Source organism: Cetorhinus maximus, chromosome 6 (assembly GCF_964194155.1).
Source record: "Cetorhinus maximus chromosome 6, sCetMax3.hap1.1, whole genome shotgun sequence".
NCBI classification, from domain to species: domain Eukaryota; kingdom Metazoa; phylum Chordata; class Chondrichthyes; order Lamniformes; family Cetorhinidae; genus Cetorhinus; species Cetorhinus maximus.
In genome coordinates this window covers 5,602,585-5,628,581 of record NC_135884.1, presented here as the reverse complement: position 1 = coordinate 5,628,581, position 25,997 = coordinate 5,602,585, and the positions used below count along the sequence as shown (strand labels likewise).

At 42.5% G+C, this 25,997-nt stretch overlaps 1 protein-coding gene across 3 annotated transcripts in view; it reads left to right on the top strand.

The window, feature by feature from the left end:
- abtb1 (ankyrin repeat and BTB (POZ) domain containing 1) overlaps positions 1-19,125 on the top strand; it is a 52,601-nt gene extending 33,476 nt beyond the window's left edge. For all 3 annotated transcript variants that reach the window (XM_078543121.1, XM_078543123.1, XM_078543124.1), the window contains 7 exons: positions 1,302-1,347; positions 3,330-3,446; positions 5,513-5,628; positions 6,865-6,963; positions 8,190-8,357; positions 11,838-12,038; positions 17,036-19,125. In XM_078543121.1, coding sequence (XP_078399247.1) covers positions 1,302-1,347; positions 3,330-3,446; positions 5,513-5,628; positions 6,865-6,963; positions 8,190-8,357; positions 11,838-12,038; positions 17,036-17,242 — 954 coding nt within the window. In that variant the 3' untranslated portion in view covers positions 17,243-19,125. The remainder of the gene's footprint in view (positions 1-1,301; positions 1,348-3,329; positions 3,447-5,512; positions 5,629-6,864; positions 6,964-8,189; positions 8,358-11,837; positions 12,039-17,035) is intronic.
- Positions 19,126-25,997: the final 6,872 nt, after the last annotated feature.

Here is a 25,997-nt window from a genome sequence, read left to right as displayed (position 1 = left end):
TTGACACCATCCAGGACAAAGCAGCCTACTTGATTAGCACCCCTTCCACAAACATTCACTCCCTCCACCACCACCATACTGTGGCAGCAGTGTGTACCATCTACAAGATGCATTGCAGAATCTCACCATGGCTCCTTAGGCAGCACTTTCCAAACCCAAGACCACTACCATCTAGAAGGGCATGAGCAGCAGATACATGGGAACACCACCACCTGGAAGTTCCCCTCCAAGCTACTCGCCATCCTAACTTGGAAATGTATCGCCGTTCCTTCACTCTCGCTGGGTCAAAATCCTGGAACTCCCTCCCTAACAGCACCGTGGGTGTACCTACACCATATGGACTGCAGCAGTTCAAGAAAGTAGCTCACCAAGACCTTCTCGAGGGCAATTAGGAATGGGCAATAAATGCTGGCCTAGCCAGTGAAGTCCACATCCTGTAAATGAATTTTTAAAAAGTGATTTAATTGTAATTTATATTTTCTATGTTTTATTTCCTGCTTTGCTGTCTCTTGCGTGTTAGTGCGAGTTCTCCAATCTGGTTGAGAACCTTCCATGCTCATAGGGGGCTGCATTCAAACTGATGCCAGATTACTGGAACTCTCTGCTGACAAACCTGGTAAAACTGAGTCACTCACACGGTGAATGGCGAAAGTTGTTCCTATACCGCTCATGGCAAAATCAGGGCCAGTATTCTAACTGTAGCCCAACCATTGACGTGCATAGGTTTAGCCTGATCCCTCCACATTCCTGTCCATAGAACCTAGGATCCCAAGTGCTTTTTTTTAAAAATAGTTTCTCAGTTTGTTCTGACTTATGTATCTGAACACCTCAGTCTTCCTGCTTGTCTGCTCTAATTGCCGCTTCTCCAATTAATAATTGCTTGCAGTTGAATTCTGATTCCTCAGTGTGTCCCTTTTCCCTGATGTCTGACTTTTTTCTTTTTTATCATTGTACTCATTAACCAGCAAAAGCTCATATTGAAATAAGTTACAGGTATATCTGTTCCTCTCTCCCACTTGCTCACCTCAAGATGCCGGCCTGTACTGGGGTATAATCAAAGGTGCTGGCTGCCCTCCGGTGGCTGCATTTTATATACCAGCCTTAATTTTGAGTGTTGTTAAGCTGTTTGACCTCGAGTGCAACCATGAAGGAAACACATTCAACTTTATAATGTTTAAGAAAAATCTGTTTCAGGACCATGTATGGTATCAATATAATATATGATTGACAGAATAATTCTGTTATGGCTTCAGAGCATAAATCTGTTTCATGTTGTTTACCTTTTTCCCCCTGTTTGACAGATTAACCCAATGGCTTTCAGGGCAATTCTGCAATATTTCTATACAGGTATGTAACAGGCTGCTTCATTTGTTATGGATTGGAGAAATTGGAATATAGGTGATGGGCTCTATTGGTAGCACTTTCATCTGTAGATTCAAGCCCTGCTCCAGGGAACACAATCTAGACTGACACTTCCAGTGCAGTACTGAGGAAGTGCTGCACAGTTGGAGCGGCCATCTTACAGCTGAGACGCTAAGCTGAGACCCCATCTACCCCCTTGGGTGGATGTAAAAGATCCCTACTCAAAGGAGCGGAAGAGAGTTCTCCCCAGAGTCTTAATCAATGTTAGTCCCTTAGCCAACGTCACTAAGAACAGGATGTCTGGTCATTACCATATTGATGTTTCGGGGACCTGGCTCTATACACTAGTCACTGGCTGCTGTGTTTCCTACATTACGACAGTGGCTACAGTTCAAAACGATTTCATTGCCATGATATGGATGCGTGCCTGCATTCAAAATGGCAGGGAAATGTGTTCAAGAATTACAAGAATTTGCTGCAAAAGCAGGCCAATTAGCTTGTTGTGTCTGTGCTCGGTCCCCTACCGGAACTATCTGCTCATGTCCCCTTTCCCTACATTATCTAGTATTTTTCCTCTTTTAGGTGTTTATCTCTCTTGCATGTTGTTACTTATTCGTCTACGCAACCGTTAGTGCTTTTGTTGTCTTTCATTTCATTAATGCTGATGTGTTATCCAAGGGGTCTTTCTTCATTGTTACACATAGAATCATACAGCACAGGAGGAGGTAATTTGGCCCATTGTGCCAGTGCCAGCTTTTTGAAAGAGCAACCCAATTAGTACCACACCCCTGCTCTTTTCCCTCCATAGCTGTGCAAATTTTTCCTGTTTAAGTATTTATCTGATTTGCCTTTTTTGGCAGTTTCTAATTGAATCTGCTTCCATCACCCTTTCAGGCTGTGCATTCCATATTCATAACTTGCTGCATAAACAGCTTCTCCCTACCTACTCCATCAAAGTCCTCTATAATTGTGAACACTTCTACTAAATTAAACCCTTAACATTCTCTGCTCTCTGGAGAATAATCCCAGCTTCTCTAGTCCCTCCATATAAGTGAAGTCTCTTATTCCTGTTACCATTCTGGTAAATCTTCTCTGCACCCTCTCCAAAGCCTCGATGATTTTCCTAAAGCGTGGTGCCCAAAGTTAGACACAGCGGATTTAATGGATTAGATCTTGCTGAGATCTAATCAGTGGTTTATAAAGATTCACCATAACTTCCTTGCTTTTATACTCTACTCCTCTATTTATAAAGCCAAGAATCTCTCACGTTTGTTTTAACATCTTTATCAACTTGGCCTGCCACCTTCAAAGATTTTGTATGTGAACTCCCAATTCTGTTTCTGCACCTCCTTTAAAATTGTACCATTTACTTTATATTGCCTTTCACGTTTCCTTCCAAAATGCATAATTTCACACTTCCCACATTAAATTACATCTACAATATATCTGCCCATTTTACCAATCTCCCCCCCCCACCCCCCCGAAGTCTGCTACTGTCCTCCTTACTATTTACTAGATTTCCAAGCTTTGTGACATTTGCACGCTTTTAAATTATGCCCCCATTCACAAGTTTAGTTAATTTAATATGCATTGGCAACACCAATCCCTGGGGGAGCACCACTGTTTGAATCCATCTGGTCTGAAAAACAGCTGTTCGCCATTACCCTCAGCTTTTTGTGCCTCAGTCTGCCAATGTCTTAACCCTGCTGCCACACTTTCCAATCCTATAGGCTTAGATTTTGCTAACAAGTGTATTATGTGACACTTTCTGAAAAACCCATTGAAAGTCCATGTACACGATGTTACCTAATTACCCTTTGCTGTTTGATTAAAGCACTCAATCAAGTTTGTCGGAAATGATTTCTCTTTAGCAAGCCTGTGTTCATTGTCATCTTTTCCCAAGTGACAGTGAACTTCCTTATAAGGAGAGATTTTACAAATTTTCATGATTATTTCTATTCCCGCAGGCCGCTTGGATATTGAAGTGGAAAATGTTGAAGATTTTAAAATCTTAGCAAAGCAGTGCAAGTTAGAGGAACTCATCAGTGAATTGGAAAACAAATGCAAAAAAGTGTACGAGTTTGGTAAGTTGTTACAGCATTGAGAATGTGAGACTTTCCTAACTTGCCAAACATTTTAAAAAGTAAAATTTTACGTTTTCCTTGACTATCCCTCACTCTCCCCTTTGGAGCCTCCTGTGTGATCAAGCCTAAAAAGAAAGATGCATTTCTCTAGCACCTTTTACAACTTCAGGATGTGCCAGAGTGCTTCAGAGTCATTTATGTATTTTTGTCACTATTGTAATGGTGGGGAAATGCAGCACCCATTTTGTACACAGCAGAATCCTGTAAAACGCAATGGCCAGATTTCAGTGATGTAGGTTGGGAAATGCAGGTTGCGTGATAAATATTGACCCAGGCCACCACAGAGACTTCCCCTGCTCTTCTGACCCATGGTGTCTAAGTGACACAGAAAAAAAGTGAAGAATAATATCCTCTCAAGTCTACTCCAGACTCACAGCAATGTAGTTGACTCTTAAATGCCCTCTAAAATGGCCTAGCAAACCACTCAGCTGTATCAAACCGCTAAAAACTTAAGGAATGAAACCGCAAACTCAGCCCTGTCAACTCTGCAAAGTCCTCCTAACTAACATCTGGGGGCTTGTGCCGAAATTGAGAGAGCTGTCTCACAGACTAGTCAAGCAACAGCCTGACATATACTCATGGAATCATACTTTACAGACAATGTCCCAGACACCACCATCATCATCCTTGGGTATGTCCTCTCAAATGGCAGGACAGACCCAGCAGAGGTGGTGGTACAGTGGTATACAGTTGGGAGGGAGTTGCCCTGGGAGTCCTCAACATTGACTCCGGACCCTATGAAGTCTCATCTATGAAGGCATCAGGTCTCAAGGCATGGACAAGGAAACCTCCTGCTGATTACCACGTACCGCCCTCCCTCAGCTATGATTCAGTACTCCTCCATGTTGAACACCACTTGCAGAAAGCACTGAGGGTGGCGAGGGTGCAGAATGTAATCTGGGTGGGGGACTTCAATGCCCATCACCAAGAGTGGCTGGATAGCACCACTTCTGACTGAGCTGGCCGAGTCCTAAAAGATTTGCTGTGGCAGGTGGCGAGGGGAAAATGTACTTGACCTCATCCTCGCCAACCTGCCTGCCACAGATGCATCGGCCCGTGACAGTATTGATAGGAGTGACCACCGCACAGATGTTGTGGAGATCAAGTCCTATCTTCACATTGAGGATAACGTCCATTGTGTTATGTGGCACTACCGCTGTGCTAAATGGGTTAGATTTCAAACGGATCTAGCAACTCGACTGGGTATCCATGAAGCGATGTGGGCCATCAGCAGCTGCAGAATTGTACTCAAACACAATCTGTAACCTCATGGCCTAGCATATTCCATCTCTACCATTACCAGCAAGTCAGGGGATTAACCCTGGTTCAATGAAGAGTACAGGAGGGCATGCCAGGAGCAGCATCAGGCATATCTAAAAATGAGGTGTCAATCTGGTAAAACTATAACACAGGACTACTTGCGTGCCAAACAGCATAAGCAGCAAGTGATAGAAAGAGCTAAGCGATCCCACAACCAATGGATCAGATCTAAGCTCTGCTTGATTGGCACCACATCCACAAACATTCACTCTCTCCATTGCCGACGCACAGTAGCAGCAGTGTGTGTACCATCTACGAGATGCACTGCAGGAATTCACCAAGGCTCCTTAGACAGCACCTTCCAAAGCCACAATCACAGCCATGTGGAAGGTCAAGGGCAGCAGACACATGGAAACACCATCGCTTGGAGGTTCCCCTCCAAGCCACTCACCACCCTTACTTGGAAATATATCGCTGTTCTTTCATTGCCGCTGAGTCAAAATCCTGGAACTCCCTAACAGCACTGTGGGTGTACCTACAGCACATGGACTTCAGCGGTTCAAGGAGATAGCTCACCACCACCACCTTCTCCAGGACAATTAGCGATGGGCAGTGAGTGCTGGCCTAGCCAGCGACCACTCCCATCCCATGAATGAATAAAAAAAAAAAAAATGATTATTGCTTTTGTTTTTGTATTTGGAAGTGGATAGGAAGTTGTTACATTTCCTGTTTTATTTTTAATGCAGTTTCTTCAAAGCCTGGAACCTGGGTGAAAGTTCTGACGTTGGAACCTGATGAAAACTGCAGGCTGCAGGATGATTTGGCCATACTCGCTGACTGTGCCCTGCCTGCTGAACTACGGGTAAGTTCTAATTTTTAATAATTTTAAGAAAACCAAAATTTACCCAGGACCTCAAAGTTTTTGGATTGGTTTTTCCCTTGTGAAAGCTTAAGGTGAAGGGTAATAGTGATGTTCAGAAACAAGAAAATTTTTGATACAGCAAATAAGGAGAGACCGAAATAGCAAGGCAGATTCTGCCAATCTCTTCACTCAATGCACACCTGCTGCAATATTACACAAGATCAGGAAAGCTTGTGAAAAGGCCATTTCTGAGTGGATCCAAGCAAATAACTTACACCAATCTCGTACTATAGTTCTGGGGTTCTTCAGGCTTTCCCATTTCACTGTATGCCTTGGTTTGCTAATTTAAAAAGAATTATAACCTACAATTCATCGCTCCCTCCTTTTAAATTCTTTCTTCCTTATGACAGTGTTTCCGATTTGTGAAGCCTTGTTTCCTTCTGTTCATTTCTCTCAACACAAAAGAACATAAGAAATAGGAGCAGGAGTAGGCCATTCGGCCCCTCAAGCCTGCCCCGCCATTCAATAAGATCATGGCTGATCTGCATACTTTTAGTTGTTTTGCTGGTCATCAATAACTTGTGTCGCACAACCCTAGCTTTCTGATGTGAAAGGGGTGCAATAATGGACTTGTATTGCAAGTGACCAGGGTTAATAATCCAGAGAATGTAAACTTAAATTCTACTATGGCAGAATTTGAATACAGTTTTTAAAAAGCTTGAAATATAAATGACCAGGTGGTTGTCAGATTGTCGTAAAAACTCAGCTGGTTCACTCATGCCCCTCTAGTGAAGGAAGCCTGCTGCCCTTGCCTGGTCTGGGCCTGTATGTGACTCCAGTTCCACAGTTTGTGTGGTTGACTCTTAACTGCGCTCTGCGGCAGCCTTACAAGCAACTCCATCGTATCTACTGAGCACACGGATTGCTGCAGTTTAACAAGGAGGCCCATGTTGCCTTCCTGGGGCAACTAGCAAAGGGCAATAAATGCCTACATCCCAGAATTGAATGTTAAACTGTAGGTACAGGCTTCTAGTTAGACTAAAGCATTAGTTTGACTGGGGTGGGGAGAGATGGGCGAAGAGTGGTGACAAGGCAAGGAGTGGTCTGAGAAGCCACCCCTGCAGAATGTATTGCGTCCTTTTTCAATATTGTGTTTGCCTGAAATAAAATGTAATGTCTGTCTTTTTGCTCTTCTTGTAATAAAATCGATCTTTTCTTTCTCTCTTTCTGTCCCAGGTTGGATTTGGTGAGCTGCCTTTTGACAGCACCGATAACTTTAGCAGTTACCCTGATCTGAGTTTCAGAGTAGAAGGCTACATCTTCCTGTGCCACAAGGTCTGTATGCTGAGCTGAAATTGCCTGTTAATAACAACAGTTTTTTAAAAAATCCAATGTTCTGGCTGGAATTTTTCTGATTCTTTCTAAGAAGTCATTCAAAATTAATTTGGTGTTCGTCCGGCATACCTATGTTGGCATGTGGTGTGTCACACTTAAAGGGAATTGCATGTACATTTTCTGTGCCACGCTTTAAAAAGAAAAGTTTAAAGAAAGTTATAAGGTGATGTCATTCACGTGGGTTCACTGATCCTAGACAGCCTTGTATTTTCTGAAGTCACCCAGGAGCCTATCAGGTAATGTGCTGTCTTCCGAGCTCCATTCAGGAGATTTGCTACAACACTGGGAACTGGTATCAAGTATTCTCCTAGGTACACACGGAGCTGAGGAAAGATATTCAACACTCGGAAACAAACAATGAGAAATTCCATTATCATCTAGTCCAGAAGTTCTCAACCTTTGTGATTCGGTGGCCCTGCCTCTGGCGTTATAAAGATTCCACAGAACCACCTATTTTCAGTGTTCTCAATCGCTCTTCTAACCGCTGCTGTGGTGGTTGATGTCGCCCTGGCAGCACTGCTTCCTGTGCCAATATCTGACACAACAGCCAGAGTGTGAAGTGAGGGAGAGAAGTGCAGAGCAGGCTGGGCCCCTCGCCATGTTGGCTCAGCTTTAGCGAAGCATCACAGAAAGAAGCTGAAGTAGCATAGCAGTCGGCTGGGTAGGAGGCAGCCTGGATCCAGCGAGTGCGGCCTTTGCATACAGTGTAGTGACAGGGACTGCTGCTCCTATTCCTCCTCCACCCACACCTCTCTTGCAGATCGCTTAAAATCTTGCAGTCCATCGACTGAGAACACAGATGTTCAACCTATAAATTGATTCCCTTGCCCAACGAGAATCTAAGGTTATTGGTGTTAGATGGGAATGTGGAAATCGAAATACAGGAAGATCAACCATGATCTTATTGAATGGCGGAGCAGGCTCGATGGGCCGATTAGTCTACTCCTATTCCTATTTCTTATGTTCTTAGGTTCTCATGCACTGTGTTCCCCAATAACCTGCAACACTATGGGGAGAGAGCAAGGCAGTGGGAATAGTTTTAGATTCCTCTAGCAAAGAGCAGGTTCGGATGTGATGGGATGAATCACCTCTTTCTGTGCTGTAAACACTGTGCGGTTCTGTGGTTGTGAGAGGTTGTTGTTGGTATCTTGTTTTTGTGCTTGCAGGCATTTTTTTGCAGTCGCAGTGATTATTTCAGAGCATTGCTGCAGGATCATTTCTCTGAAAGTGAGGAACTTCAGAGTCAGCCCAGTATCCCCATGGTGACACTCCACAACATGACAGAGGAAATCTTCATCAGAGTCCTTTACTATATCTACAGTGATGATACTGAGGTATGATTGGGTAAAGCAATCAGCAGAATGTTTTCTGGAGTTGAGGGGCAAGGACAAGACCAATTTCTCTTAAGATTGTTGGAAAACAGCTGAAGATGAGGTAAACAAGGAATGCTTTTGCAAAATATTTTAGATCATCTCCTTGAATTATAAAAGAATTTGCTGAGCAGTTTGAGAGATTTTCCCAGACAGTGAAGTAAATGTTTTTTCATAATTAAATTACCTTAAATTTTCCTTATCTGGTGCAGGTGCAAAGTAATTAAATTAATTCCCCTGATGTGCCATACTTACAAACACACATTTATTTATTTATTTAAGATTAGGGCACACCTGTTCACCATTTGTTCAAGTTTGGGTTTTCATAGAAAATTAAGATATGTACAAAAAGAATAAAACCAACTGAATTGCATCTTTCTTTCTCTGCAGTCACTTTGTGTGACCAAAAGTTTCTGTGTAATTGTACAAGACTCATTATATACATTTGGAAGGTGGTTTTGAATAATGGCAGTATTTCCAGAGCTTGCCCATACGAACCATTGCTGATTTTGTTTTGAATTCTGACATCCCAAACAGCGTTGGATAGTTCTTCACAAACACGATGGACCGAATAACCTTTCTCAGCACAGTATGATCCTATGAAAGCAACATATCTGGTGTAAACATTTAGAATATATTGCAAAGCACCACTGTTGAAAGAAGGGATTGGGGAGAGAGGATAAGCATTTACTGGTGGTGGTAGCGGCTGAGAACAGGAAGATTAACGTATCAATTGCCCTTTGTAAAAATATTAAGTGGAGCTGTGGTACTGGAGCTACTATAGAGGAATATTCTAAAAGCATTTCTAATTCAGAAAATGCTATTGTAAAGATGTTGAGCTTTTTTTTGTCAGTTTTATATTCTGACACCATTATTGAGGAAGTAACGCACGTACAGAGCTGGATGTGGAGTGAAGCTTGTCCTTAAATCTGAGCTCTGTGGCACAGGCACCGGTACGAAGCAAGTGGTGCAAATGGATTTGCAAATTGGAAGCAGTTTTGACTGTTCAGCTTGGCTTAGTTGCTGCCACTTTGTCTGCTAGACAGAAGGTTGTCGTTATAAGTCCAGCTCCAGGATTTCAGAAAATAATCCAGGGTGAGACTCTAGTGCCATCTTTTGGATGAGGTGTTTAGACCGAATCACCGCCTGGCTGCTCAGGTGAAAGTGAAAGATCCCACCATGACATCCTGACCAACATTCCTCCCTCAGTTTGGTTTTGATGACGCAAGCTAACTAGCCATCCATTAATTTGCTCTTTGTGGGACCTTGCTGTGCATAAGTTTGGCTGCAATGGTAGCTTACATAAGAGTAAATATGCTTCATAGTAACCCAATGAGAAGTCCTGAGGATGTGGGAGGTGCTATATAAAGATTTTTTTTTACTCTTACTTTGAGAGCAATTGATCATTCGCTGTCCTCAGAATTCGCAACACTTAAAGCAACACTATAATTAAAAGCTCTTCTCTCAATTTGAGCCTGGTTTGGGAATGTCATAATGGCTGCATTGTAGAAAATAGTCATTCGATAGGAGCAGAACACAGGCATAAACCAGTGAGAAGGAAGAAAATAGACAGGTTTAATTTTTCCTCATTTACACAGGTACAACTGACTTTTCCAAAAAGTGGAATTATAGTGCTTTCACCGTGTAGGATTTGAATTTGCCACTAGGTAGCAGTAATGATTTGTGAATTTTGAAAGCAGATTGCAAAGACTCCCAAGTCAGCGTTCAAGTTGACTAACTAGAATGTATTGCCTGACTTATGAGAGTTCTCATTTAATGACAGTGTCAACTACCCAAAGGAAACTGTTATCACTGTAGAAAATGCTTCATATTAGTTTACAGCGGCAGTATAAAAGCAGGAATTAAATGTAGACTACAGAATGTCCAATCTCTGATACACAGATCCCAGCTTGAAAGCCTACACTGTAGTGTGTCATAGGAAAAAGAGGAGTCCATCAACCCATTTGTTCCGCCATTTAATTAGATTGTGGCTGATCTGTACCTCCATTCTATTTTCCCACCTTTGCTCCAAATCCCTTGATACCCTTATCTAATTAAAATCTTGGCGATCTCCAGTTGACCCCTATCATCTTTTGGGGAAGAGAGAATTCCAGTACCCTTTGTGAGGTGGGGGTAAATGTGTTTCCTGATTTTACATTTCTTTTTTGTTCTTGGGAGGGTGTCGCTTGCTAGGCCAGCGTTTATTGTCCCATTCATAATTTCCCTTGAGAAGGTGGTGGTGAGCAGCCTTCTTGAACCGCTGCAGTCCATGTGGTGTAGGAAAACCCATAGTGCTCTTAAGGAGAGTCCCAGGATTTTGACCCAGTGACAGTGAAGGACACCTCTAATGATTGATTTCGTAGCACCTTCTGCTGCTGTAAGGCAACACTAATGAAACTCTGGAGATCAGGTTATCTGCTTAGTTGGGGAAGATGAGCGCTTGAGGCTGTAGTCAATACGGTGGCATGCAGAGGAAGTAAAACCAATAATTTTTGGGTGGGGGAAATGTATTGCTTGTACTACTCCCACAAAACACATCACTCATTCTACTCCTTTTTTCGGGGTGGCTGCTGGAAGGACTTTGGCCAGCACAACATATCAAAATGACCATACTAATTGTGTCAGTAATTCTAGGAGGCAGTTGAGAGTGATGGACCATACAAGGTGACCCAAGCCCTTGGAGGACAGCTCTCTTACCAAGATGCAAACAAGTGCATCTTTCTAAGGCTGTGGGCTACTTAGTAAAATCAAATGTGTTGCCTCTGTTTAGTTACCCTGAGAAGGTGTGATAGGGATTGCTTTTACAACTAAAGAAGATAAGTCAACCACTTTTTGGCAATCCAGCTTTCATGATTTTTCCCGGCTAGCTCAAAAATCACTTAGATTTACTAAATTTGGTTTTTCAATGTTCAACAAATGGAATATAAAGTGTGACTTCTGGTCTTCTAGTGCTTATGACTTCTGGTCTTCAAGTCTAGGGCCATAGCTTCTACACTACCATACACCTACTAAACCAGAAGATGCATTCCCTTCCCCCTAGTGATGTAGAGCCCTCCATGCAACAAAGGTCAGTAAAATTTCAGTGAGATGTGTTAACAGTAGGTAATATAAGGACTTTTCTTGGACCGTGAGAGATAGAGGGCTGTCTGGAGATCCCTTCCTTGGAGCATGAGCTACTCAAAAGACTTTGTAAACATTCCCAGACTATCACCCAGGGCAGAATGGATCTGTAAACTAGAAGGCGCTCGCTGTCAAAGAATGACCACCTGGACAAAGTACTATTGAACTAACATCATCTGTGGAGCAGTACTTCAGTAGGAAGTTGAAACCTTCATGATGGGAGGAGGAGAGGAGAGAAAAGAGCAAGCAAAAGACAATTAAAAAAGTAATTTAGTTACAGATCCTTGACTAGAGTAAAAAGGCCTTTTTATTTTCTCCTTACAGTTATCCCCGGAAAATGTATATGAGGTGCTGTGTGTGGCTGACATGTATCTACTGCCAGGCTTGAAGAGGCTGTGTGGAAAGACCCTTGCAACGATGTTGACCGAAGACAACGTAGTCAACATTTGGAAGACAGCAAAGCTTTTCAGGCTTTCCCGACTTGAGGACCAGTGCACGGAATATATGGCTAAAATCATAGAAAAGGTGATTTTTTTTTTTGGGAATTGATGATGTGACAGGTGGGGCTTTTAACTTTAGGTGTTCCCAGGAGGGGCTAGCACCTGACTTATTGATACAAGCTAATTAGAGTTTCTTTATTCTTTCATGGGATGTGGGTGTCGCTGACCAGGCCAGCATTTGTTGCCCACCCCTAATTGCCCTTGAACTGAGTGCCTTGCTAGGTCATTTCAGAGGGCAGTTGAGAGTCAACCATATTGCTGTGGGTCTGGAGTCAGATGTAGGCCACGCCAGGTAAGGATGTGAATCGGATGGGTATTTACAACTATGATAGTTTCATGGTCAGCATTACTGAGACTAGTTTCCAGCTTTATTAAATGAATTCAGATTCCACCAGTTGCTGTGGCTGGATTTGAACCCATGTCCCCAGAGCATTAAGATAAAAGCAAAACACTGCGTATGCTGGATGCTCTGACGAAGAGTCATATGGACTCGAAACGTTCACTTTGTTTCTCTCTCCACCAATGCTACCAGACCTGCGGAGTTTTTCCAGCATTTTCTGTTTTTATTCCCCAGAACATTAGCCTGGGTTTCTGGATTACTAGTCCAGTGACATTACCATTACACCACTGTCTCCCCTCAACAGTGGCCCACACTAAAGGGTCCATTGGAAGCAAACATGGGACATGGAGGGGCAGGTGGGCTGACATTGTAAGAATTCATAATGTTTAGTAGCTCAAAGCTCAACAATACATGATCAGAAAAAATAAACTGGTTCTAAACTAAACTTCATTTAAATACCATTTAAATAAAATTCTTTTATGTATAAGATTGAAGTATAAGGTTCTGGACAGACTGCAACTTTACTGGATGACCAGAACAGTGTACTGTTCTGATCACCTAATCATGTGAAGCATTTTGTTGCTCGAGAGTGGCAAATCCTCAAGCTAGTTCTGAGTGTTGGAGGATTTAGTTGTGAGAACAGGTTAAGTAAGTTATGCTTATTTTGTTTTGCATGAAATAACTTCAAGATGATCTTGGCTGAAGCTTATTAAAGCAATTAATCAAATTGCTGCATGCAAATTGTTCACTGTGGTGAACGGTTGAAATGCTCAGGGGCACAAGTAAAATATTGGGATAAAAACAAAAAACTGCGGATGCTGGAAATCCAAAACAAAAACAGAATTACCTGGAAAAACTCAGCAGGTCTGGCAGCATCGGCGGAGAAGAAAAGAGTTGACGTTGAGCACTCGAAACGTCAACTCTTTTCTTCTCTGCCGATGCTGCCAGACCTACTGAGTTTTTCCAGGTAATTCTGTTTTTGTTTTGTAAAATATTGGGATGTTAGGAGTGAGAAAATGTCAGGCAGGTCAAGCAGAACTTTTCATCCAAAGGGTAATACATTTGTGGAAAAATTACCAAGGAAAGGGCATTAAAGTATAACTAGGTTCAAGAGAGAATTAAATGCTCATAAAGAGAGAAATTGTCAAAAGTATATGGGCTTGTTGGGGTCAAATGGGCTTTTTGTGCTCTTCATGTGTAAGTTCGTAACAATCTTGATGGTGTTGGCCCTTCTACTTGAATCACTGCGTTGCTGTGCCAATTGTAATTTCATGACAGCATTGGGTAGGTAATTCCAAGATATTGATCCAGCGACCCTGAAGGAATGATGATCTCTTTCCGGCTCAGGATAGTGTGAGACTTGGTGGGGATGGAATCAGGATTTTGATTTATTTATTCAGTTGTGGATCTTTCGTTATCACGGAACCAATCGTATTTTGCTGAATATTGTTTTGCTGCTTGGCCTGGGAAGATGTTGATTAAAATTTCTATAGTGTCAAGAGTTTTCATTAGGAGCTTTAATTAAATTAATTAATGATGTAGTAATATTCTAATTAGATTAGTGACAGTGAAGAAGAAGGGAGAAAAGCTGTGTTAATTAGTTTGGTAGTCTAATAAGGAAAGTCACGAGATACATCCAAATGAAGAATACCACTCAGTATATTTGGCCTCATTCGTCCAAAATCCCCACCTTCCCCATGAAAGAATCTAACTCTGGGTCTGGTGTCCTGGTCTCAACTACCCTTCTGGTTCAATCTGTTATTTGCCCCCTTTGCATGTCATAAATTTGTCCTTCCTAGTTGTGAACCTGTGCCCTCTTGGTCTACTGTTCTGGTATATTCAAATATATTGCATGTATACTTTCTCTGCCCTATCTTACTTCTGAGATCTCTCTTCGAGGCTGAAGCCAGTTTTGGTGACTTAATTGTTACCCAAGCTGACGAGAGCTAAATTGGCATGGACCATCAAAACCTTGGACTCCCATGGACTGTGTGGCTCAGTGCTATGCTAAGTGGTGCCTTTACCCATTTAATCATTCTTTAAGAAGCTGGGAATGTGGGTTTGTGGCCACAATTTTCTCCGCCTACCCTCTCATTCCACCCCCCAACCCCCAAATATGGAGCCTTCCCAAACTTTACACGGCTTTATATTGGAGGAAAACACATTCTTAAGCTGCATTGGCTGGTCGGTGAAAGAGTAGTATTGATTGAGGCATAGGAAGAGCTTGTTTGCCTTCTCAAAGTAATCCTGAACCAAAAAAAAAGTCTTTTGGCTCATAAAACCCCATGCCTTCCATAATCCATGCATGAATCATGCCCTGCCACACAAGAACTCAACAGGTATTGATTTAATTCCATTGTAAAGTAGCTAGCTGACTTATAATGAGCTTCTTTGCCTTGTAGTCTGTTCCATTCATGCATTTCTAACCCTGTGCTGTTGTTTATTGATTGCGATTTTATTGCTGTAAGGGCCCCAAACCAAACATTTACCTGGTACTATCACAAGGCAAAATATATTACTGTCCATTTATGCAGCAAAAGGACAGATATTCTTCCAATGTCTAATTTTGCTTGAGGGTTATGAATTTTGCAGTTGTCTCTTTGCTTTTTGGGCTCGCTGACCTACCTAAAATAGCTTGTTTATTATACTTCTCATTACAAGGCCTGTGACTCTTGAGAAACTGAGGCTAGTTACAGTGACTGAGTTATTGTATGTTAAGACCTCATTATGATCTGGTACAGCATCAGGCAGTTAGTTAACTGAGTAGGTATATTACTAAGCGTATATTACTAATGCTGCATTTGGAAAGTATTCCAGTTATTAAGATTCACATGTTAGCGTAAGGCAGTGTACCAATGTTTAAAAATTATTTAATGACAGGCCATGCTAAGAAAATACAAATAACATTATTTTAAAATGAAAAAAAATCTTTTTTTGAGGACTACTTCTGGAGTGGAAATGTTTTTTCCCCCCTGTATACTGTGCAGTTACTTGTGTAACCCCGATCAACCTTTCAATCCGATTATCTGCCAAATAGATTTATAGTAAATCTCCAGTTGTGCCTCACAGAACTGAAACTGTTAAGCGTTTGGATTCAAAATGTACCTTCACACTTTTAATAAAGACTTAAAGACTTATATTTATAAAATACTGTTTGTAACCTCAAAGTTCCTAAGTGCCTTACAGCCAATCAGAGCTAGGCCATTCAGGAGTGAAATGGGAAACTTTGAATCTCTCAAAGTGTAGGGAATATCTCAAAGTGTAGGGAATATCTGGATCTCCTTCCCTTCTAAAAGATGCAATTGGAATTTTAAAGACTGAGATGGACAAGATTTTTTTAAAATATGAGACATTCATCAGAAGTCACTCACCTGGTGGTCTTTGAGCAGCAGCACAGGATCTTTCGCATCCACCTGTGAGAGCAGATGGGGCCTCAGTTTAATGCCCCGTCCGAAAGATAGCACCTCGAATGGTGCAGCACTTGCTCCATGTTACACGGAAATGTCAGCCTGGTTTATGTGCTCAAGGGTAGAATTTTCCCCCCGATGGGGGGAGTTGTGCGGGCGCGAACCCGATTGGCACCCCAGATCGGGTCCGCACCATCATTTTACATGGGCAGGCAAATTTAGGCCCGCCCAGCGTGATGCACGCCCAAAAGTGCTGAGTGCACCTTGTGCGGGCGGGGGGAGGGCGTTTCCTGAGTCGGGGCCTGCGCTCTTTTTCGCGCATGCGCGAGAAAGAGCAGAACTCTTCCTGAGGCACAGAGCTGCCTCAGGGAGATTAGTTTAAGTTCCAAAAATTTTAATAAAGAAAAGAAATTTTAAGACGTGTCCCCTCATGTGACAGTGTCACATGAGCTGGGACATGTCAATGACCTTTAATGAAAAAATTTAATTTATAAATCTTTCATGGAACCTCATCAAGCCCGTGGATGAGGTTCCATGAAAAATGTGAAGGCTGCATTGGCTCTTCGCCTGCCCACCAACCTTAAGGTTGGACGGGCAGCTTTCTCAATAGGCTTAATTAGTTCATTAATGGTCTTAACAGGCCTTTGATGGCTGCGTGCCCTCCGAATTGAAAATCTAAATGACGTGTGATGACGTCACCCCGCGTCATTTTACGCCTCGTTGAGCAGGCCCCGCCCCAACTTGCCGAGCTGAAGATTCAGCCCCAAGTCTCTGGAGTGGGGCTTGAGCATGGCGATGAGGGTGCAATGAGCCAAGGGGGAAGGATAGAATTTGGCTCAACTGTGAAGGAGGGGGGAAGAAAATTTTCAAATATGCCAATTTACTAAGGCATGTGTTAGTTGTTTATTGCTTTTGGATGGCAGTTCATTATTCTGCCATTCACACCTCCTCTAGACCCATCTTTTGATTCTTTCCCATTGCTACTCCCTTTGGCTTTGCCTCACCAACTCTTTTGTCATTTAATGTCCCCATCTTCTGCCCTAAATCAGACTGTCCATTTTGTTCTTTTTCCACCCTCCACAATTTCATCGACTTTACATTTCTAGCTTTTCCCAGTTCTGATGCTCAAGGTCACTGGACCTGAAACATTAACTCTCTCTCTCTCTGTCTCCACAGATGCAGCCAGACCTGCTGAGTACTTCCAGCATTTCTGTTCTTAATTAAGAAAATTTGCATTTGTTTCAACCGCATTTTGTTTTGTTCATACTGTTGTAGCTTGTGGAGTCGGAAGAGTTTGCTGAAGTGGTAAAAGAGGATGCTGCAGGTGTCGAGGCCCGACAGGAAACTGACTCCATCCCCCTTGTGGACGATATACGTTTCCATGTCACCAGCAACGTGCAGACTTATAGTGCCATCGAGGAGGCTAACCAGAAACTGAAAGCTCTGGAAGAACTCTTGGCTAGATTGGAACTCGAGTGTTAAGAGAATAATTGCTTTTCCATTGTGACTAGCTACATAGATCATGTTGGAGAGCAGCACTGAGAAGAATGAGCCTTTGCTCAGGCAATATGGTTCATTTGTAGTAAACTTGACTACATCTTAACGCAATAAGAATCAAGGACATTCGGAGACAGTGTCCCATTTTGTTGGCCTGCATTAAATGGAAATTTAAAGCAATAAGATGGAGCTCATGCAAATGTTCTCCATCCTTCTGACATAGTACTTATTCCTTTGTGGTTCTCATTCTGCCCACCTCAATAGATGTGTCCATTTGGGCAACTTGTGATATCCAGGCTTCAGTTGGCCACAGACACCACAGAAACCACAATGAACTGAAAGAAACCCTCAAACAATGCTAAACTGTCACCAAATGTTGGAATCACAATTCCTGGCATTGTGAAACTAGAATCTTAACTGTAGTTGGACTAGAGAATACTGAGTATTCACATCTTATCGTGGTCCCACACCCGAAATGTTTTATTTTTTGTTTTCTTCAGTCTGACTGAGTTTGCAACAATTTTTGGTTTTTAAATTCCAACTCCAGTCCTCTGCAGTTTTTGTTTTTACTCCTGTGAAAGTGTTGTACCAGTCTGTCCAAGTATATTTGCTTGGCCAGCCAAGGGGGTTGCAGGACTTTTGGCAAATGGAGACATCCTGGAAAAGCTGAGTCTCTACTGTCGGGATTTACACCTAACAGCCAATTTTTGGTGGTGTCATGTATTACATGGGACCCATGTGTCTGGAGTCAGTGATGTTCCTTTAGGTTAAAAATGCCTAAAGAAATAGCTAGCCTTGATTAGCCCTTATGCTCTAACTAATAAGGACTAAACATTTTTCTAAAGAATAATGCTATGGCCTCTCTGTGAATTTACTTTTGAACCCATACCCATTTAGTATAATTGCTTGATAAATGATAATGATGTTTTGATCAGTTTCTCTGCTGCCACTTACATAGGGCCATGAGTAGGCCATTTGGCCCATTGAGCCTGCTCTGCCAGTTTGTTAGTCATGGCATCTCTATTCTTTTTAATCCTAATTCTTGTCTCTCCTACTATACATGTTAATACTCTAGCTTTTCAAGTAAGCATCTGCCTCCCTCTTCAGTGCATCAACTGACTTTCATTTCCAGATTATGGGCGATAGAGCTTCCCTCATTCTCACCACACCTTTGTGTGAAGAGCCTTTTCTGGATCTGTGCTGTAAAAACATTGCTGGGAAGGTGGATGTGAAAGTAATTTTGGGTAGCTCCTTCCCGTGCCCTCCCTACCCTACCATGACGAAGCTGACTTCTTCTAGGGTACCAGCCTAGGCAAGCTTACAAAATGTGAGACTGTTTCTTTTAAAAGAAAATTGCAATTTAGAACTTATTGCAGTGCCGTTTAGTTTTTTGTCTATCCTTCACAAAATGTGAATTCATACTTAAAACCAGAGTTTGAACGCTTTAAGATGGTTATTTGTTATTACAGAACAGCTACAGAGAATATCACTTTTTTTATCTCTTATTTAATGTGTATGTATGTATGCATATATATGTTTTATATATATTATATGCATATAAATCATATGTGGCCCATCTTCTAGCAGCAGATGCAGTTGGAGCTGCTGAAAATATTAGAATGGTTCCTTTGGTATAGGTAACAGATTATGTATCAGGGTGTTTGTTGCATTTTTCTCATATTTAATTATTCAACACTTCCTTCAGGTTCACTTTAATGCAGACTTGTCGCATATGTGGTAGAATTCAAGCAATGAAATTCAGATAAGCCAAGGTGTCTTCACATTTAAAATGTAGTGTGATCTGCTCTCCATGCAAATGAATGTTATAAGTTCAGTTATTTATAAATCACAATATGTTGTTACCAGCATGAACTGTGAAGTATGTGTTCCTGGATAGAGAAACTGCTTTCCTCATTAGGAGGCCATGGTGATCATCTGATGGAATGTGAAGGGACTGAGTGATATAATGGCGTGCGCTTCACTCCAGACCAGTGGGGTCTGCTGGCTCTTAAGTGGCTTGTGTAAAATGGGTCTGGGGCCAAATTGGGTAGTCTGATCCATGAAGTTCCTAGTGGGCGCTTTGGGACTAAATTGGCAGTGTCTGTTTGATCCACTCAAATGTCACCATTACCTGTGATGGTTGAAAACTCCCTCGCAAACTCCATAGTTTTAGATGGTTGTGGTTTTGGAAACCTTTGCTCAGGAGCAATAGGAAAAAAATGTTTTCTCGACATACTTAGTACACTGGTGTTGATGCACTAGGAAAGTCACATTTATGCAAATATGCTTCTGTGCTATGGCAAAGTATGACTCTTGTTTGACGCTTTTAATTCATCTTTTTGAACCCACCTGTCACCACCAGTAATTGCTAGTATTTTATACCTGTGTTCTGTAGCTCCAAACACTCATCAGACAAAATTTTGCGCACAGTATGAACATTGTGATCATTCTTTACACTGATAAGCATCTTCCATATCAGTTCTAAATTTGCCTTTCTCATTTGTCCTGTCCCCCTGTCATCCCGCCTGCTGTTATGGTTTATCTTGAAGTATTGTTGTAGATTCCCTAGCTTCCCTGAGTAGATGATGGTGGGACGTCTTTGTGAATCAAGGCTAGTTTTGTTTTGGTCCAGGTGTGTGACTTGCTAGACCACCCCCAAAAAGCAACCAGGAGTCAACTTATGTTGGTGTGGTACTGGAGTCGCATATAGGCCAGACTGGATAGGGACGATTGATTTCTTTCCTAAAGGATGTTGGTTTTTACGACAATGCAACCTCATGGTTACTTTTGTTGATGCCATCATTTTAAAACTGAATCAAAAATTTGACTCCATCTTCTGCATTACACATCCAGTAACATAACCACTACGCTGGTGTACCTAGATGCAAATGAATGTTATAAGCTCAGTTATTTATAAATTGCAATATGCTGTTACCAGCATGAGCTGTGAAGTATGTGTCCCTAGATAGAGAAACTGTTTTTGTCATTGGGAGATCTTTGGTATTCGTTTAATGGAATGTGAAGGGACTGCTTACATATCACTGAGTTATTGCAGCATACAGACCAGGTATCTCCCCATTGGATCAGAATCACCAAAGTGCCTGGTCTATTTTAGAAGAGTAGCATTAGCTCAAGTTTTTCATTGGCTCACATTCTGTAGCAGCAGTTAGCATGGGAGTTAAGGAGATGAGAGAATATCTGGGGGGTGGGATCAAAAATCATATGTACACTCTCTCTTGCATCTTCCCTCAAAACAAAACTTGTGGATGTCTTAAAATTGTAGAAATTCTTGCCATTGATTAATTTTGGTAGGAGGTAGAGGGAATTTGACAGTCCTGTAAGAAGAAACACGAATCTGACTAGTTGTATGAATTAAAATGGCACAGCATTTCTACATAGTACCAGAACCGAAAAAGGTCAACATCGCAGTCTTGCCATGATGACTATGCAACTGGTATCACCAACTAATTTGTTTTTGATTCCCACCAATTTTTAAAAAGTATAATTGAATTCAATTTATATATAAAAATTGTAAAGCACTAGGAAATGAATACACCATCTATTTTTAATATAAATTTAATAATTCATTCCTAACAGACTTGTGTCACAGTCTAAGCTCAAACTCAAGTCTTACTGCCTGAAATGCCCTCCCTTAACCTCTCTGCCTCTCCACTTCTCTGTCTGCTTTTAAAAGCTTCTTCAAAAACAAACTTTTGTTGCAAAACTTCTGGTCATCTCTTGTCGCCCATCTTGGCTCCTTGACTATTTTATTTTTCCCCTTTCCTCTGTGAAACATGTTGGGATGTTTTCGAAGTTAAAATTGCTATATAAATGCAACTTGTTGTGCACTATGTGGTCACCTTTGCTTTGTTGAAGTAAAGTCTATTGAACACTGACATCCATTCCTAGCCTGGTTACGGTGCTTTGGATGTCCACTTCAGGCCTAAAAGTCCCAGGACTTCTTCCCAATTTGAAGTGAGTTTGCAAACCTTAGCAAGGAAGACAGCAAATATATTACAGTCAGCTGCAGCATCCTTGGGCTAATGAGAGAATAATGTACCAAATTACCATTTTTGAACATTATCCAGTGACTCCTATTGCAAGTTACATGTGTGGACATGGAGTAACAACACACCAGGAAGCTTAGCTATGATGGTCAAGAACAATATGTATTTCTGTGCCTTTTCTAACCTTTGGACATCCCAAAGCATTTTACAGCCATCAAAGTACTTTTTTGAAGTGTAGCCACTTGTAGAAAACTTGGCAGTAATTTGTGCGCAGCAAGCTCCCACAAACTGCAGTGTGATAATGACGAGATAGTCATTTTTGTGATGTTGATTAAATATTGGCCAGCACACTGAGGATAAACTCCCCTGTTGCTCTTGAAAATAATGCCATGGGACCTTTTTACTTCCACCTGAGAGGGTAACATTTCATCCAAAAGTCAGCAGGACCAACACCTAGTTCTGTACTGGAGTGTTAGCCTAGATTGTTGCACTCAAGTCCTGGATCAAAACTTGAACCCACAAACATCTGACTCAGAGCTGAGAATGCTACCAACTGGGCTACAGTTTACTCCCTAAAGGTGTATAAAGAAATATTAATGGCAGATGACCAAAAAGGTTTTAAGGAGCGCCTTGAGGAGAAGATAGATTTAGGAAAGGAATTGCAAAGCTCAGGACCTATGCCACTCAATACTGTGAAAATAGCTACTACGATGAGCATTAGAGGGCCTAACCATGGAGCTTTCAGGTGAAGAGTGGAAATAAAAGTTCTTTATGCAGAGTGTGGTTAGGATTTGGAATGCACTGCCTTAGAGTGGAGGCAGCTTCAATCGTAATTTTTGAAAGGGAATTGGGTAATTATCAGAATGGAAAACATTTGCAGGGCTAAGTGCAGATGAATGGGATTTGTGAGCAAGTCTTGCAGAAAGTCAGCATGCACACGACGGGCTGAATGGCCTCCTGTGCTGTAACTATTCTATGATTCTTTGCATTTATGTGAATGTGTATGTATACTGTGTATATATGAATGTTTCTAAGCCTCGCAGTTTTAACACCACCTATGCATTCACCTAATTTCCTTTTTGCATATTGTCGTCCCACCCAAGCTAATGCTGGTTAATTTAGTTGTTTACTCCCAGTGATCAATGTAGGGTATAATACATTGGCCAGAATAAACAGCGCTTATCACTTTGGACTTGTTTAGCTGAACCTTGGAAATTCAATTTGCCAGAACATCAAGAAATAATTGGAAACTGTCAGCAAGCAAAATGAATTGGGCCTGAAAGCTCCCTTCCAATTCTCCATTGACACGAGTGGTAATCAGCGTGCGCCTGATGCTGCACAAGCTTGTTGTGCTGGCAGATAACTTGAGTACCTGAGGAAATTAGTTCTACTCTCCACCCAGTTTCAGAAGTATTTGTTTAGATGGAAAAGACAAATAGGTTTAATGGGTTTCCTTATCCCTGCAATTCTGCACAGCTGTCCTGTTGCAAAGAGAATTGTGTGGTTGATGTTCAACAGTGATTTACATTGCGTCGCTCCTTCCTGTCTTACATAATTGTTAATCCTCGCTGATGTAAATTGGCAATTGTCACCCAGTACAAATCATTATATACCCGAAAGGCCAGGTTTTGAGTCCTGGGCTGTTCCAAGTTAGCTAAATTTGGCTTGAGTGGCAATTATGGAATGCTACAATTGGAGTGGGGAAGAATCAGTCACGGTTATTTAACCTGATCAGGAATATGAGGTACAATAATGTAGTAATTATATTACTTGAGTAATCCAGAGAATTAATTCAAATTCGACCATGGTAGTTTGAGAAGTTGAATTTGTTTTTCTTTAAAAAGCTGGTCAACAGACACAGGAATGGCATGAGAACATTGGCAGAATTACCTGGAAAAACTCAGCAAGTCTGGCAGCATCGGCGGAGAAGAAATCAGTCAACGTTTCGAGCCTTCATGGCCCTTCGGCAGAACTGCAGCATAGTTTCAACAAGGGAGAAATATAAATTGGTTTAAGGTGGGTGGGGGTGGGGGTGGGGAAGAGACACATTGAGGGTGTGGTGTGAGCAGATAATAATCAAAAGATGTCACAGACAAAAGGGTCAAAGAGGTGTTGAAGGTGGTGGTCTTTGAGAAAAGTGCTAATTAAGAATGGAAAACAGGATATTCAAAGTACAGCTCTAGTGGCGGTGGGGTGGAAAGACTAAAGGTTTTAGTTTTAGATTTAAAAATAATGGAAATAGGTGGGGAAAGAAGAATCTATATAAATTATTGAAAAAAAAGCGGGTGGGGGGGGGGAAAGAAACGGGGTGGGGATGGGGGGAGGGGGAGTTTAAGATCTAAAGTTGTTGAATTCAATATTCAGCCCAGAGGGCTGTAAAGTGCCTAGTCGGAAGATGAGGTGCTGTTCCTCCAGTTTGCGTTGGGCTTCACTGGAACAATGCAGCAAGCCAAGGACAGACATGTTGGTAAGAGAACAGGGTGGAGTGTTAAAATGGCAAGCGACAGGGAGGTTTGGGTCTTTCTTGCGGACAGACCGCAGGTGTTCCGCAAAACGGTCGCCCAGTTCGCGTTTGGTCTCTCCAATGTAGAGGAGACCGCATTGGGAGCAACGAATGCAGTAGACTAAGTTAGGGGAAATGCAAGTGAAATGCTGTTTCACTTGAAAGGAGTGTTTGGGCCCTTGGACGGTGAGGAGAGGAAGTGAAGGGGCAGGTGTTGCATCTTCTGCGTGGGCATGGGGAGGTGCCATAAGTGGGGGTTGAGGAGTAGGGGGTGATGGAGGAGTGGACCAGGGTGTCCCGGAGGGAACGATCCCTACGGAATGCCGTCAAGGGGGGTGAAGGGAAGATGTGTTTGGTGGTGGCATGATGCCACCACCAAACACATCTTCCCTTCACCCCCCTTGACGGCATTCCGTAGGGATCGTTCCCTCCGGGACACCCTGGTCCACTCCTCCATCACCCCCTACTCCTCAACCCCCATTTATGGCACCTCCCCATGCCCACGCAGAAGATGCAACACCTGCCCCTTCACTTCCTCTCTCCTCACCGTCCAAGGGCCCAAACACTCCTTTCAAGTGAAGCAGCATTTCACTTGCATTTCCCCTAACTTAGTCTACTGCATTCGTTGCTCCCAATGCGGTCTCCTCTACATTGGAGAGACCAAACGCAAACTGGGCGACCGTTTTGCGGAACACCTGCGGTCTGTCCGCAAGAAAGACCCAAACCTCCCTGTCGCTTGCCATTTTAACACTCCACCCTGTTCTCTTGCCAACATGTCTGTCCTTGGCTTGCTGCATTGTTCCAGTGAAGCCCAACGCAAACTGGAGGAACAGCACCTCATCTTCCGACTAGGCACTTTACAGCCCTCTGGGCTGAATATTGAATTCAACAACTTTAGATCTTAAACTCCCCCTCCCCCCATCCCCACCCCGTTTCTTTTTCCCCCCCCACCCGCTTTTTTTTCAATAATTTATATAGATTCTTCTTTCCCCACCTATTTCCATTATTTTTAAATCTAAAACTAAAACCTTTAGTCTTTCCACCCCACCGCCACTAGAGCTGTACTTTGAATATCCTGTTTTCCATTCTTAATTAGCACTTTTCTCAGACAAAGACCACCACCTTCAACACCTCTTTGACCCTTTTGTCTGTGACATCTTTTGATTATTATCTGCTCACACCACACCCTCAATGTGTCTCTTCCCCCCCCACCCACCCCAACCCACCTTAAACCAATTTATATTTCTCCCTTGTTGAAACTATGCTGCAGTTCTGCCGAAGGGCCATGAAGGCTCGAAACGTTGACTGATTTCTTCTCCGCCGATGCTGCCAGACTTGCTGAGTTTTTCCAGGTAATTCTGTTTTTGTTTTGTTTTGGATTTCCAGCATCCGCAGTAGCTTTTAGCTTTTTGTTTTTATGAGAACATTGGCTGTGGACGTGAGGGAATTTTTTTTCTTTTAATTCTCCCTCAGGATGTAAGGGTTGCTGGTCAGGCCAGTATTCATTGCCCAACCATAATTGCCCTTGAGAAAGTGATGAGCTGTCTCCTTGAACTGCCGCAGCCCATGTGGTGTAGGTGACATTGAAGGAACGGTGATATAGTTCCAAGTCAGGATGATGAGTGGCTTGGAGGGGAGCTTGAAGGTGGTGGTGTTTCCAAGCACCTGCTGCCCTTGTCCTCCTAGACTCTAGAGGTCATGGATTTGGAAGGTGCTGACCAAGGAGCCTTGGTGAATTGCTGTAGTGCACCTTGGAGATAGTACACACTGCTGCTACTGTGCGTCAGTGGTGGAGGGAGTGAATGTGGATGTGGTGCCAATCAAGCGAGTTGCTTTGTCCTGGTTGGTGCTGAGCTTCTTGAGAGTAGTTGGAGCTGCACTCATCCAGGCAAGTGGAACGTATTCCATCACAACTCTGACTTGTGCCTATTGGTGAATTCCCCCACTATCAACATCCTGGGGGTTACCATTGACCAGAAACTGAACTGGACCGGCCATATAAATACTGTGGCTACAAGAGCAGGTCAGAGTCTAGAAATCGTGCAGCAACTCACCTCCTGACTCCTTAAAGCCTGTCCACCATCTACAAGGCACAAGCCAGGAGTGTGATGGAATACGCTCCACTTGCCTGGATGAGTGCAGCTCCAACTACACTCAAGAAGCTCGACACCAATGAGGACAAAGCAACCTGCTTGATTGGCGCCTCATCCACCACTTTCAACATCCACTC